The sequence below is a fragment of the Poecilia reticulata genome, linkage group LG15, assembly GCF_000633615.1.
Source record: "Poecilia reticulata strain Guanapo linkage group LG15, Guppy_female_1.0+MT, whole genome shotgun sequence".
Classification (NCBI taxonomy): domain Eukaryota; kingdom Metazoa; phylum Chordata; class Actinopteri; order Cyprinodontiformes; family Poeciliidae; genus Poecilia; species Poecilia reticulata.
Genome location: NC_024345.1, coordinates 27,571,903 through 27,588,135, shown reverse-complemented (window position 1 = coordinate 27,588,135; position 16,233 = coordinate 27,571,903). Strand labels below are relative to the sequence as shown.

At 39.2% G+C, this 16,233-nt stretch overlaps 1 protein-coding gene across 15 annotated transcripts in view; it reads left to right on the top strand.

The window, feature by feature from the left end:
* Positions 1–16,233, top strand: part of rims1a (regulating synaptic membrane exocytosis 1a) — a 72,441-nt gene that overhangs the window by 17,734 nt on the left and 38,474 nt on the right. For 14 of the 15 annotated variants that reach the window (XM_017309003.1, XM_008430344.2, XM_017309008.1 and 11 more), the window contains exons 3-4: positions 9,109–9,319; positions 11,785–11,796. In XM_017309003.1, the coding sequence (XP_017164492.1) occupies positions 9,109–9,319; positions 11,785–11,796 (223 nt within the window). Of the gene's footprint in view, positions 1–7,449; positions 7,629–9,108; positions 9,320–11,784; positions 11,797–16,233 lie in introns of those variants that run through there. The other variant, XM_017309009.1, reaches the window with a different exon arrangement.

The following is a 16,233-nucleotide window of genomic DNA, read 5'->3' as shown; positions in this document are numbered from 1 at the left end:
TACTGATGTGATGGTCATTTGGTTTCTCTTCCCTCTTTGGAGTTTTGGCCATTTTGTACCACAGAACACTTTATGCTGACTGTTGTTTTGGTAACCAAAACACCCTGGGTGGTGAGCCCTGTTTCCCATACATAGCTGTTTAGTTTGGTTGGATCAGAGGAATGTTTCTTTGAAAATAATTTTTTAGTTCTATTAATTTATCACACACATCTCAGGGCCTTTTGTCCATGCTTTCAAAAGTATGTTAAAATATCTATTTTTATTTCTTTTCCGACCATAATCAGATATATCCTTGTAATATTTTGAATGCGCTGTACTTTTTTTTCTTCAGAAACTCATTTTGTCCTGCATCAAAGAGACGGAAGCAGTTTTTTTGGCGTGGTGTGCATTTATCAATAACTGTCCATGTATGGGAGACGTTTTAATAATCTGAGTCATCAAAGATTTCTATCAGCCTGCAGAGGCGACAAACTGTTTTCTGCAAATAATGAGGTGTTAAAAAGAGTTGAGGAGGCTCTGCATTGCATTTCCACAAACACCTTTTCTGTACGCACACACAGCTGCTGCAGACCAGATCCCCGTTTCTAATTCTGGCTCACATTTTACTTCCCATTCAATTTCACAGACAGCACGAGAGGGAGGAAACTTTTTTAATACTCGTCTATTATGGGACACTCAGCGAGTCGCAATCAATCTCCTAGATGACCTGTCCGCATTATGTGTGCGTTTTTATATGTGTGTGCCTGCTAGATTGGAAAAAGGAGTAAAATGAGGTTGTAGGAAGAAACATACAATGCTGACACCATGATAAGTTTGAAAATTGGACGTGGCGAAGTCCGTGGCAGGGGGACAAAAGTGAACTTGCTGCTTGCTAATGAGACGGAAAAGTTGGAGCTCCTAATTTCTTAATGGCTGGAGGTGATTTTCCCTGAAACCGCTCATTGTTATTTGATTCATGTCTGCCTGCTTTTTTGAATATCGATCCCGGAACTGGAGAAGTGACTCATACTCGGCCAAAGAGGCCTGAGTCACCACAGGGAAAGAGAGGGAGCTGGCTCCCGCTCCCAACCCGGTGCCGCTCTGCTTCACGAGCGGCCGGGACCGGAAGAGCCAGCGCCAACATTTGGCCCGAAAACAACAGCGACGCTCAAGGACTTCAGGACTCAGCTATTTTATCTGCCTTATTTTTAGACCCATTAACTGTCATGTCAAGTAAGGGGGATCTTTAATGTTTTGGAGGTGTTTTAAGCGTAAGTGCACACTTTAATGCAGGAGACAATCTGTGGTGGAGGAGGGTCCAAAGCTATTTTGGGAGATTGGAGAGCAAATTAATTGTGAGCCTGTTAGAAAGTGGTGAGATGGACACACAGTAACAATTATTGGCTCAAACTAAGAGTGTCTTCATTAAACTGGAAAATCTGCTTAAAATGTTTTACAATAAGTAAAACTGTATCCTGTGCTGCATAGAAAAGCTTTACTGTAAATGAATTTACCTCATAAACGGCTGACAAAGTAAGAAATGTAGTTATTGTGGATTTATTTTCAGCTGTAAATTAATCTGCATTTGGGTTTTCATTTTGAGGAAAGTCCTTCCTTCCCCTGGGGATGCCAGCGTGATCTGCCTTTTGTGATCTCTGTGTTCTTAAAATTAAAATATGAGCCTAAACAACATAGAGCCATGCCTCAGATCAACTGCTGATCATTTTTATTCATTGGCTGATCTTAAATTTTCTCAAAATATCGATTGATTGCTGCTCTGGGAAACATTTCTCTGTGGTATCTTTGATGCGCTGTGTTAGCCAGACATTAGGAAAATGGGTGTACTCCATTAAGCACAACGAGGAGAGAACAAAAACAGATCTGCAAACGTCAGAATCTACTTTCTCAAGTCTATAAAACTAAAGCCGACTGCCAGAAGATCATTTTAACTCATTCATAGACAAATTGACCCACTTTTCCTGTGATTATTAATTTATTATGATGATCTCTAAAGATTAGGGTGATGGTTGGTTGTCCTTCCAACCTGTAGAAACATGCAGTAAGAATGATTTGATTGCTCCAAGCCAGTAATAAAGATTTTTTTTACATTGATTATATTGACAAGAATAGTATTATTCTTGATTCTGACTGAGTGAATAAATAAATTGTACAGTACTGATGTTTGCTGCTTATGTGTCTTTAATGTTTCAAATCCTGTGCTTGGTTAGAAGTGAGTTACCCAATGCTAGTTCTGGATTATAGAAGCTTAAATGATGTCTTATAAATGTGAAAAAGGGCTTTTGGATATTGTATAAAATATGTTCTCATTGTGAGATCATTGTCTTTCCTCTGCCCGGTGCAGTGTCCTTGTGTGATCATCAAATCCAGTTCTTAAGACTTAAGTAAATTGGCAGCTAAGGAGAAAACGTTTGCTGGTGTCTTTCTTGGATTAAATCAATGTGCAAAGTTTTTTTTTTAAAACTCAGCGTTGGCTAATAAAGATTATCTATGTTCTTTGAATCTTTGAAATATTTTATGCATATCTTGTAAAGGGTAGACAGCTGGTTATTTTGGTTTGTGTTGGGAAATCTGATAATCTGTCCAAACTGGACTATTGCTTCTGGATGTTTGACTTATCATTGCAATGTTTATTCCCCATCAAACTGGGATCACCAGCTGAAGTAAAAAGAAAACTTATGTGCCAAAGTCATAATTACTCCGGCATTCCTGGAATGATTTTTTTTGTTGTATTTTCACAAATGTGAGAAATCGTGATTTACAAAATGTTCACACCTGAGGAACATTTTTATTTGTGTATGACCATATTTACACTTAGTTGACACGTCAACACAAATTAGATCATTTTCCCCCAATGTTTTTTAACAAATACAAATCTCTAGTCTGGTGTGGAATTGTATTATATTTTCCTCCCAGTCTCAATTCTTTTGCATCCTGAAGTTTGTTCATAACTTCCTTGATTGAGGAATTTCATGTTTGAATAATTATTCCCTCTGGTTTTGGATGCTTGTTATGCGTCACCATGGCAACAAGGTATTTTTTTACAGTTTTTACAGCAGCGTCTCAGAAGCACAAATAATACCTGAACTACGACCTTAAATCCCAGAGGAGTTAAGGAGGCTCCATGGACACAGAGCAGGGGGAGAAGGAGGAAGTTCAAACCATCTCTTACATCGACTATAACGGGCAAGAATCATGTTGGGAATAAGACAGTTTGAGTTTCTTTGCAAAATAAAAACGTAACACAAAAAACTAACAAAAAGAAACAGTACATTACTGTGGCAAAATAAAGAGCAGTTAACGAAAAGTTAATGTAAGTTCCACTTTTTATAAATCAAAGGTGAATCTCAATGAGATTTTAGCTTTGATTTAAATTAATTCAGTGTTTCATCAGTTTTGCAGTTTTCTGGAAGTTTGTTCCAGATTTGAACGATTTGAACGCTGTTTTTCCATAATTGGTTCAGAGTCGACGGTCCAACAGTTCAGATCTTTTTCTTTGTAATACTTAAGACTGAAAGAGAAAGTCTGAAATAATAAAATGACAAGAGTGAAAGCCCTGTGCGCCGTCTTGGCCTGTCCTTGCCACTAAAAGGTCTCGGTTCTGTCCAGCTTTGAGTTACCGCTAGTCGCAGTTTCTGTCACGGCGCTATAAACGTCCTGCAGAAGCTCTTTCTTCCCCTCTGCTCTCCCATTCTTCTTCACAGCATCTCCATCCATCTTCTCCAGTATTTTTTCCCTCAAACTCACTTAATATCCTGAACCCAATATATCTCTTTCCTTTCTGCCACAAACTCTATCATCCAATAACCATTAAAAACACACCAGTGAGTCACAGTGAGAAACAGTGGGTAAATGGTCTTTTTTCTCCTGGTAATGTACTTGTTTAGAGTGAGTCAGCGCTGTGCATGCTACTGTGCCATTGTAAATGGTGACAGGAGAAGGCATCTCGTATTAATACACACTTCAGGTGGCATAGATGCAACTGTTTTTATTTCTTTCTGAAAGCATCTCTATGCAACAGGTTTAGTATTTGTTGAGCATTTTTATTTGAAAGGAAAATAACCTTAAGCTTAAAAGGAAAATGATCGAAGCATCAAATTCACACTCATCCCTTACTTTTCCACTCCTGGTAAAGTTGTTAAATTTTTTTTATTGCTGAAGTATAATCACATGCAAAACTTTAATTTGAGAACATTTGCTTACAACCGGCATTAAGAAATAGTTTTAACAAAATCACCACTGACACACTGATTTCTATAGTATAATGCAAAGGTAGCCAAGATCATTTTATTTCCAATTGTTTGCCTTTCTTTTCTTTCTTTTTTTCTTTTTTTACATTTATCAGTGTTTAATTAGTAATTCTTGAGACTGTAAATATAAAGTAACATCAGTGAGGATGTCTTTTTTATTTGGTGTATGTAAACTTCTGGTTTACTTCTGGTGTATGTACATTTTGCGCTAGGGTTGCAAAATGTAAACCAATTCCTGCAATCTAAAAAAAACAAAACATTTTGTTTCTTATTCGTTTAAGATGTTTAATGACTTTCTCCAAAAAGCCAAGAGAAATCCAGCATTACTGTTGTCAGACATATTTAGCAATTCAAAAATTTAAATATGCCAACTAGAATACAACACTCAAATGTGGAATATAATTTCTATGGAGAAGTTAAAGTTTATCCTCTGACAGACGCCACTTTGCATCATCATGGACCAAACTTTCCCAGCTTCTTTACACTTTCAATGTTGTTGAATCATGAAGGTTTTGTTTGAAATGTATATAAAGCATTGAGATATACACACACAACAGCTTTTCCAAGCAAGTGAAAGCATCAAAGATTTTGTGGGGAAAAATGATGAGGTTTGTTTCTGTACTTGTGCAAGAAGCTGATGAATTATGTTCACTTTGCTGTAACCTTGTGGCTTCATTTGAATATAATATTTCTGAATTTCTTTAATGAGCTCTGTTTTTTTGTCTCTGCATTTTTCTTTCTGATGTTGGCCTTCATGTGTTTCCCCGTCCTTCCCTTCCATTCCCTGCATCCTAATTAAAATCTGCCCCCACCCTCACACCGAACGTTTCTAGAAGCTGCTTCTTGCAGCAGAAGATTTGATGGCTTGTTGTGGTTGACTAATTTGTAGAAGGATACTTGACGTACTTCCTGCTTCTGCCAGTTTAGACAGCAAGCGTCGGAAAGAGCCTTTACGCAACTAAACATTGTTAACTGGAACTTGGCGCAGTGTTAGGATATCTTCTCTGTTTTGTTTTGTTGACTTTCAAAGTAATATTCTGTTTTGCTAAACAGATCATTTGCTGCAGACAGGATAGACTCTAATAGGTAGCATTAGCCTACAGATGAGTCCTCAGCTAAGCCATGTGGTAAGGTAAGGTCATTTTATTTATGTAGCACATTTTCAGCAACAAGGCAATTCAAAGTACTTTATATGAATTCAAAAGGAAATGCAAACAAAATAACAAACGAAAGGAAAGAGCAAAAGAAAGAGATAGTGTTGATAATCCATTCCTGTTCTGAGTTGGTTGGGTAATTTTTCTGGATTCTAAGTTTGTTCTAATCTCTGTTCTGGGTTGCTAAAGTACAAGCGAGTAAGTATCGTCTGGACTTTCTAAGTATGTTCTAATTTTGTAAAAGTAATAAGTACTCTACAATTTCTAAGTAATAAAAACTAAATGCTCCTAGATTCTAAGTTTGTTCTCATTTCTTTTCTGGGCAGTAAAAATAGAATCTCTCTGCATAACAATATAAAAAGGTGATCTAAAAAGTAAAGTAAGTATTCTCTGGGCTTATTATGTTCTAATAAAAGCCTGAGGCGACCAGGCTATCCCTCCTTCAACTTTGGTATTTCAAATCATTTTTGTTTTGTTTTATTTACTGTGCTTCACACCAGATTTAGCTTAAATCTACTTTCCATCTGTGGTCAGACACAATAATAATTCGGCATATATTCCATCCAGAGCCACTCAACCAAACATTCTTAATGAATTTACAACCTACACGACACTTTAATTACTTTAAAATTATTAGATTAATTTCAACCAAGGTTTAATGCTGACAGATTTTGATATTCCAGTAACTGTGCTACTCTCTCTTTCTTGTAATTTTTAAACAGCCTCATTTTATTTCTGTTTTTAGAATTTGAAATTAAGAAAAACATATTTTTTTTGCAGAAAGAAAAATGGATACATCCCCTCCTGTGGGATGTTGAAAGTTTATGGCAAATGGAAATGAAAAAAGTACTTTGTTTCCAACTTAATGACAAAAAAATAGATCTAAGTGTCATTATGTCGTGGAAAACCAATTCATTACATGACAAAAAACAGCCTAAATTAGAATTTCTTATTAAGCGTGTATTTAAAACAGTTGATTCCAAAGCCAGAGGTACTAAGACCCATTGTGGAAGGTCCAAAGAGCCACTTGTGGCTCCAGAGCCGCAGGTTTTAGACCCCTGATCGAGCTGGAACTTTGCCAAAGCCAAATTTAATTTGTTTTAGTTTCTATTTTATAAAATAACTTAGGTGTTAAAAGGCCCCTGTGACATAGCTATTAATCATCGATCATTTGTCCATCCATCCAGCTAGCTACTTAGCTAGCTAGCTAGTTATCCATTTCTCACTCCAACCTGCCATCATTTATAAATGAAACATTAAGATACTTGAAGTTCCCTCCTTAAAGCAGAGATTCTCCCTTGTTTTTGGTGCAAACGTGCTTCGATTTGCATTTTTCAGTCACACTTTTTATTGGTAAATGTGAAATTTTTTATGGCTATGCTCAGTAGGGGTTTTACTGTAACAGCAAAGATGGAGCAAATAGTTTTGGAAATAATAAAAGTACTCAATGAACCCAAGCAGAAAATGACATTGAGGAAGGGCCTCACTGCCTCTATGGCTGACTTTACTTACATCCAGCCGCAGTGGATTTATTAGGCCTAATACTAGAAAAAGCCATTTTGGATTAAAGCCATGGCATCAGCATAACGCCTCTGAGACAACAAAGTAGGTACGAGGCTTCACAGCGACACACCAACGGACCAGATTCAGCTCTGGTCAAAGCTTGTTCATGATGAGGAGAACCCATGTAATATTTGTCAGTTTAGTCATAAACATATAATCAATCACACAGGTTCCAAATATCAGGCCTGCAGTTTATTGAGGGTTAACTGTATTAGCAGCAGAGCAGAGCCGGTAGTTGGGGAATACTCAGCGAGAGTCATGGATCAGGAAGTGATTCCTGCTGTGCTGCAGCAGCAGGTCACCTCTTCGTGACCTTATCTCTCCCAGGAAGCGTGCATCCCTGTGTGGGTTTTGCAGGTTTGTATTTTGTTTTTTTGTGTGTGTGTGTGTGTATTAGTCATTTAAGAGTGTGACAAATGTTTGCGTGTGTGTCCAAGTAAGGTGTTAACTCTTCTGCGGGTAGCTTGTATTTTACCCGTTGGGTTCTTGGCGTCTCTGAAAGCTGCGTTTAGAGGGTTTGGCCTCTTACGGCTACAGCAGCAATGCTGAAAAGTGGAGCAAACAGCTGGATGTTGGATTTTATTTCCTCTGACCTCTGCTGGGATTTGTAGTTTTGATTGGTTGAGCTGATGGGTGAGGAATCGGCACCGCAGCGCCCCAGTCTGTAAGTACCCACCAACATCGACGACTGTGAGATTCAGACAAAGTGGAGCTTTTATAACCGTCTGCATTCAGATGAGTGGGGTCTTGATGTGTTCAAACATTGAATTATATTTGTTCTCTATTTTCCATATTATAAAATCATAAGCAAGTCTTCATCTTGAGCTAACTTTACTTAAATATGGCGTGGAATGACTCAGATCTGGTCGTTTGCCTTATTTATCTACTAAAGTGATTTTAAAGATCACTGAGACACAATAAAGATTAGTGAAACAGACTTTGCATGACATGTCAGAAAGCTTGGCTTGAGCTCGGATTTTTGGTCACCTCAGTATTTTTGTTATTAATTTGAAGAGTTGCTGCTATGCTCATCTTCCTTTCCTTTTCTCCTTTTCCTCCCATCTGTATTCACTCTCTCCCATCTCCACGGTGTGAAATCCAATTAATCAGCTTACTGTAACGCCACATAAAACCAATAACCCTCCTCCTCCCTTTGAAATATCGATTTGAGGAGTTTCTTGTTCTGGCAACGCAGCCTGTAACAATTTCATACACAGAACTGATTGCATGGAACAGTGATATGAACTGTTCACTGACAATTGGCAAAACAAAGCTTGTTCCAGTTGTTGTTTATTCAAATATATTAGCATGTATATTGTATTACGTTACTCACAGCAGTGTACACACCCATTTGAAAATGGAAGGTGTTTGTGAGACCATAATAAATCATTCCAGAACTGACTTTTCAGAAAAATTTACTTATTTCCTGGGCAATTCAACTGAAAAACAAAGTATACTAGTGGAAAGAAAATAAAATAATAGTAATAATAATACTTTGTTGGACCACCTTTTGATTTAACCATGCAGGAGAGTGTGTTTTAGTCTGATGAAGACGCGCTTGAGCCCCGTTTCATCCACATGAATCCACACAAATTCCCCGCTCAGTAATGTTTTAAACATGCCAAACCCATAGGGGGCAGTGTAGCGCGAAGATAAAACGTGTCAGCCAATCAGATTGCTTAAAAACAACAACGTCTTCCTGTTAAGATTAATAAATGGCGACAGGAAGTTTAAGTAGCGTGTTGGGATATAAAGTTTGTAAGGCACAATACAATCTTGACGTGGGGGTCATGTTTAAGGAAGTATGTGGATAGATTGTTACGCGCCGGACCCTAAATCTTTATTTCCCATACACACACTCAAACACAATTAGGATTTGTTAGAAATAATTGTTTTTTGTGATCATAAGGGGAATTTTTGTGCGGGTTAAAGACCGAAACACCGAAAAGTGCATTTGTTTCCCCAGATATCCGTCTATTTGTAGACTGGCCACTAGAAAATGCGTGGAAGAATGAAAAACAGATTATCATGTACCTTTAAATCGACCCATACGTTAAACACTGCACCATTACTTTATCGAGTGTTTCTGATATAAATCCTGCGGTCACTTATCTTAATGCTTCTATCTATTTTTTTTCTCCCAGAGGTATCCAGCAGCAGCTCACCAGCTACCGGGACACCGTGATCCGGCAGGCCACCGCGGCGGCGGGGTCAGCCGTTCATCGGGACGACGCGCCAACCTGCGGCATCTGCCACAAGACCAAGTTTGCGGATGGTTGCGGGAACCTGTGTTCGTACTGCCAGACCAAGTTCTGCGCTCGCTGTGGGGGAAGAGTGTCTCTGCGGTCCAACACGGTGAGAGGAGGATTTGCTTGTGCTGCTTTAAATGAGATCTGGAACTGCCCACCATGAAAGCTGACTGAAATTTTCGTTTTTCTTGGGAAAGATTGCATGCTTTTCTGTTTCATTGGGATCGCAAATAATTTGTTTAACAAAACCTATTATGATTTAAGTGGAAGTTAGATTTAGTGGCATCTGGTGGTGAAGCTGCAGATTACAAGCCCCCTTAATAATCAACACTGATGAGGGTCTTGTTAATTTATAAAGATATTATGGACCTCAATAATATGAAGAGCTCATTCTGATACATGAAAACAGAAACATTTCACAAATACGTATAGAAAGTACACCCTTCTTCACGGCTTGCAGTTACTTACAAGGTCCTGGATTACAGGGTGTACTTATATGTTCACACACTGCTTTTTTATTTTGACTTTATTATTTTTTTTTATAAAACATGACAGTGAGGGCAGTACAGCTGGTAGCACTGTAGCCATGACTCAAGACGGTCCTGGGTTTGAATTACCCAGTACACAGAGCCGGCCCAAGGCATATGCGGGTTAAGTGGATTAAAACAAAATTCTAGTAAAACAATGTCTATATTTTTATATGTGTTACACAAATAAAAGGTCAATCTCCTCCTACTGTTGGCTGCTGCCACTGTTAGGATAAGATATCAAAATTGTTAACTTGTTACTGTAAACTTTGTGTGTATCAACTGATGTTATTTAAAAAAAAATGTAAATAGTAAGCACCTCTCTGCAGTTCAAAATCCAAATATTTTTTTTCTTTAGATTGCTACTCTTGCAAGGTTAAAATCAACAGCCATAATAACACTGATATGGTGTAAGCTAATTACAAATGATGCTAATTTAATAGGCATCTTAAATACATAGAGTAGTTTAAGAATGACAAAAAAATCTAGTATTGACATTTTGGTGTGGGGGACCCCCAGTGAAAATCTGCATAGGGACCCAGAAAGGCTTCGGCCGGCCCTGGCAGTACATGTCTTAGAAAGATACACACTAATAGTTTTTTGTTATCAGTCGTAAATTGAAGAAAAAAAACATTCTGCCTTGGGATATATATAGAACAAAGTACACAGCGAAAAGGTGAGCAGGTTCATATTTGTCATTGTTTTGTTTTCTGGGCATTGTAAAGACACGCAGCTGTTCACAAAATCAAAATACTGTACATCGGCTCGGGCCTCAGGTGTTGGAGCTCAGGTGGAGGTGATGAGCCGTGGCAGTGTGTGTGTCACCGTGGTTAAAATCTACCACATTCAAGAACTGTGTGTGTTTCTGCATGCCTCCACCCATGTGCGAGCTGTGCATGAATCAGTGTGACCCGAGCAAGGCCTGGTAAAGGTTAATTGGGCATTAGGCTGAGCTTTGGACTGAGGGGGTGGTCTACCACTCTGTCTTGGTCTCCCAGGGGTCCGGAGGTGCCCTATAAGCAACACAGCGGGGTGCGTGTGTGTGTGTGTGTGTGTGTGTGTGTGTGTGTGTGTGTGTGTGTGTGGGTGTGTGTGTGTGTGTGTGTGTGAACAGGAGGCAAGTCTTCTTTTTAAAGAAGTGACGGTCTGTGTCTGGCCCCCTTCCCCACATTACCGGTGTGGCATTTAATGACCTCACACAGGCACAAACACACACATCTAAAAGTACATCCTAATTAGTCGTCGGGAGTGTTCAGCTGCGGGGTTCGGTCAGGGGGAGGAAGCCGCTGCAACAACTGGGAGAGTAAATTTAGCAAACCAACACGCCTACAAGGAAGATAAAACCATAGACAAGGCAAATTAAGTTTCATCATTCTGAAAACAGTCACAGAAAAAAACCCCATTTGACTAATTGATCGTCATCATTGTGACCACCTTTACAAAAGCAGAGAATTTGGTGGTTTACAGCAAGCGTCTGTATGTTAGCACAACGCCAAATAGTGAAGGTATCAGCAGTGCTACCTATCAATCTGTGAGGGGTCATAAGGTCATTTACAAACTCCTTGAAGTCCCTCACTCTAAATAAGTAAACAGACTCAGACTGGTTGAGGTGTTGCCGTGGTGACAGTGTGCTGATTTCATGGGTGGGTACAATTGGAAGTAATCTTTTCCTGTGCGTAAGTTATTTTCAGTATAAATTCAGCTGGGCACTCTTCAAATCCGGTTTTTGTGAAAGAATGGAGAGACAAAAAAACTTCAGCACTTGGGTGATAGCAGCATTATGCTGTGGGGATGCTTCTCATTAGCAGGGACAGGAAAGTTGTTCTTAGGAAGATGGATACACCCAAACATAATAAATATAAAAAATATAGAAGTTTGTGGCTGTATCATGACAAAATGTGTATGAATGGTTTCACAAGCCACCATATTACGCAGTTCATTCCCGGCAGGGGAAGTAAGATTTCTCTATGTTTTTATTTCATTCTTACTTGCATTTATTATTCTCTTTCTTTTCTTTCTACATGCCTGACTGACCCGGCTTCAGGAGGACAAAGTGGTGAGTGCCGTTTTCTTTTTACCTCCTGGCTTTTTGACCTGGAACATATTCACTTGTATATTGAAACCCTTTTCCCTTCTTATGTTCATTGCCCTCACTACAAGCAATATACTGTAAATGTATCCTTCCAGAAATATTTGATGGGAATACTTGTTTTGTTGCAAAGTATGCTGGTTCCATGATAGGAGCTCAGAGGGGATTTGCTAAACTGCTGTTGCTGTTTGCTAAACTTCAGGTTTGTTATTGGAGAGACTTTCTACGAGAATGTGTCTGCATTAAGGATAAAACCTGAATGGAGAGAAGGCGGCTCTGTGTTTTAGACTCGATGACCGTCATCGTTGTCTCCTTTCTTGACCAAGATGCTCCATTTCCAGTTCAGCTTTTAAAAGCTGAATCCTTTAGCCTCAGAGCGCCACTACAAACCTTTCTCAGCCTTGACCATAGCGGCTGCAGAAAGCTCCACGCTCCGGGCTGCAGTCCGTTTGTGTGGACTCTGCTGTTCCAGAGGATTAGGCCGACGGCGTCGTCATCTTCGCTGCAGGGCAGGAGGTCCAGGTGGTTCGGGCAGAATGAGGTCTCCTACACAGTTAGCGCTGCTTCATTGATCTGAGACAATGACTCCGATCCGGTGGTTTGCTGTTGCCTCTAATCAATTAACTTCCCTCGTGAGACAATTTAGTTTTTGCAATGAAATCTGACCTTTTGACATTTTAATCATGTTCCTCGCTAATTTCCCTGTGTGAATGCAAGAGGCTAAATGTCACTCATCATTGGCAAACTATTTGTTTTGATGAGAACCTGATCCCACAAATCTGAGTAGATTGAGCTACAGAAATGTCTTTATGATGCTGGAGAGAGATTTATGGAAAGGAAACCCTCTTTCAGTTCTTGGTTTTTAGGTATCAGGACATGATACGTTTAATCCAGTATTTAAAAGTTTCTACAAGGTTGGGCTTGCAGTCGATCAAGAACTGTTCTGTATATGAAGTGATTCTTTGGGTCAAATGTAGAACCATTTAGCAGACAGCTGGAGATTGAGCCAAACTGCAGAAAAATCTACAAGAAAACGGCTAAAATCTAAGATAACAAGCAGCTCTTCTTATTTAATTTTAATTTTACAAGCAATTTTATTAGTTGGTGTACTTATTTGTTTATGCGTAACTTTTCCATTTTGTCTTAATGTAAATCTACACCCTTGAGGAAAATACTTACATAATTGACCTCGACCTGATGGAAAAAGAAATCCCCAGATGTGAAAGGTGTATATTTTTCTCACAGCCGCAGCCTGGTTATGCACGACTATAAGAAAAGATACATCAGGGTTATTAGGATACCCTAGCATGATATAGAGCAGTCTACCCAGCGGACATGCTTTTAACACCTTCCTCTACTTCTATGCTTGTGTCAGGTTGAGAACCTTCCTTGGCCTTGGCTGCCTGCCCTAAAATGAGCTGCCAAATGGGCACTTTGATGATTCCTGGCCAGGCTTGAACAACATTGCTGTCCAGGATTGCTTTGTTGTGCTGTACATAGCAGTCCCACTCCCTTGCTGAGGCTTGGTACAACAATCACTGGCTCCAAAAGTGAATAGTTTTGGCAGGACGGGGCCCTTATGTAGCTCTGGCCGCGTAGCAAGACGGCAAAACAGGTTGATTTACTGTTTGACATGGCGTCATTAAATTACTGCAGGAATGATTAATCTTCCCTTGCAGCACTGCTGAAAAGTTGCTCTGGATGCTTTTTTCACTGCAAACAAACTGAACTCTCAACTCAATGGTAATGAAAAATGTTGAGGAACTGAATAAATTTGTGCTAAAAGCAAAAAAATGGACTCTCACTTAACAGTTCTTTAATTTGAGATAGTACTGGCATTAATAAATTCAATTTACTGAATGAAATTGAATGAAATAATTAATCATAAAACGTACTGATGTAAAGAAGCATGGTTGCTAAAACAACATAGGCTCTCTGCAGCATGAACTGAATTTGACCTGAACTTAAACTTTTCTGTGAAGCAGAAAGTACCGCTACTAAAAAGTGCAGATTTGGCACATTTGACATGAACGTGATGCGAAGGGGTCAAATCTGACGCCAGCAATCCATTAAATCTTTGAAAAATAAGTGGAATTGTGTTTTATGAAGCTAATAGGTGGAGAGCTTAAGCAATAATATCAAGTAAGAGATGCATTTTCTCAAACATTTGACAGCAGAATAAAATGTCTATTCCGACATTGATATTTTTCAGCAATAAGTTTTCCGTTATCCACTTCTGCTCTGTCTGTAAACGCCTGCTTCACAGTATTCCCCGATGTTTAACCCATTCATTTATCACATAGATCTTCTTAACTGGACGTCATGTCAACGTAGTGGTTATGCATCCCAACCTTTGCCCGTTATGCATCCCAACCTTTGCCCCCTGGGGGTCGTTTACGGGGTCAGAGACTCAGTCTGTCATGCTTTCTTCAGCGGGCTCAGAGGAGTGCAGGGCTGGGTTTGACACGTTTGATTTGCTGGCATCTGTGGCAAAACTTAGTCTTGAACCATGAGACAAATGAGCAATGAATCCCCAAACATGCTTCTATAGCCTTTATGCTTGTGTAAATGTGTAACTATTGATCAAGGTCCAGAGGGATTAATGGCTTTGTGCCGTTTTGTGTCAGGGTTTTCCACAGCAGAAAGGCTGGGCGATGTGTCATCTGCCGTTAATGCCACACCACTTCATGATTACTATTGATTGGCAGTCTTGTGAGCTGTATCTGTCTTCACGTCCGTCTCTCATTGACTAGTCTTAAGGGGGTCATCTCTCTTTCTCAGTTGTTGCTGCACACACCCTTTTGAGAGCAACACACACACAGAAAAGCCCCGGTTTGTGTCTATATGCACAGGAAATAACAGACTGTGGTGCACAGATGGGAGATGTCCACAGTTTTGTTGTCAAATTTACTTTTTTTTTCACTTTAGTCTTATGTACAGCATGCAATTACAATGTCAGAATAGTAACTATTACAGTTTTTGCTGTTTTTGTTGGATTTGAGTTTAGTTTTTTCAAGTTCTGATTTCCTGTGATTAAAAAAAAAATGAATTTAGGATTTTGCTGGTTTTTCGAGCTCACTTTTGGTTATTTACGTATCATTTCTATAACATCTCTTAGTTTTTCACATTTGGTTAAAGAGGCTCACCTGATCTTTATCACAGGTCAGCCTCTCCGTGTTTATACGCCTGGTTTGTGTTGAGTCTTTGTCAGATCCTCGTCCATCTTCCTGTCACAAAGTTTGTTTTCCAAGTTTTTTAATACACATTCCGCTACAGTTTAAGTATAATCCTGTCTCTGATGACCACAAGAAAGAGTTGGACTGTCGATGTCCAAATAAACTGAGAGCTCAACTTTTGCCTCAGTTATTTCTGTACTTGGACTACACCCTTATTACTGCGGACAATGTTTCCTTTGCACAATGAAACCAAAACACTTCAATAAGTGAACAAAGAGAGCCTTTCCATAAATGTCATTCTGGTTAACAGCTGGTGACATGTTCTATTTATAAAAAAAAAATTAAAATCTGCAAATAGAATTATCACTGTCTATAAATAGGTGTTTTCTTGAGAATGATAAATGGCATTAAAATGAAGGCTGATGAGTTGCTTCTGTGTCTGTAAAGAGTCTGTGATATGAAACATTAGCACAGAGTTAAGTGGTCCAGTTGCTCACTTCAGCTGTAAATACAACTTCTGAGGTTCGTATGAAAGCTTTGACATGCAGGCCAATGTGTGCCGCTCTTTGTAAGATCAGCATGTCTTGGGTTACTGTACAAATACAGTCCGCTCGGCTGGGTCCCCCGAGACACTTTATTTGTGTGTGAGCTCTCTGTAGTTGAGCCTGTGTTGTTGAGTGTATGTATATATTGTGTGTGTGTGTGTGCACGCGTGTGTGAGTGTGTGTGTGTGTGTATGTGCTCTGCTCTGAGCGCCGAGCTGCGCTGATATAGTACCTCATTAGCTGCTGTGGGCACTAATCTCCTTTGTGGCAGTTTTTCATCCTTAGTGCAAGATTTATGGATGTTCTCGGTTGCACTTTTCTGCATATCGCTGCTGCCATGCATCACACTCCCATTGGCGGATGCTGCTGTCTGATCCCGCCCCTTTTGAAGTCCCCTTTCATCCTTTGAAACGAGCATTGAATGGTCTCATCTGATAAGCATCAATGCTACAAAACCTTTGTGTCGTAATAGCAATGATAGTGGTTCACAGTGCAACTACACAATATCTCATTATTGTGCTTTAAAACACTGATTTATGCATATTTTAGCATGTTAATGTAGACTATAGTGAACAGGGTAATTAACATTAGAATGATTAGTGAGAATTAAGGGTTTTGTTTTATTTCAATAAATTGAACATAAACTTTGTTTTGATTTTAACCACAAGAGAATGTAAATACAT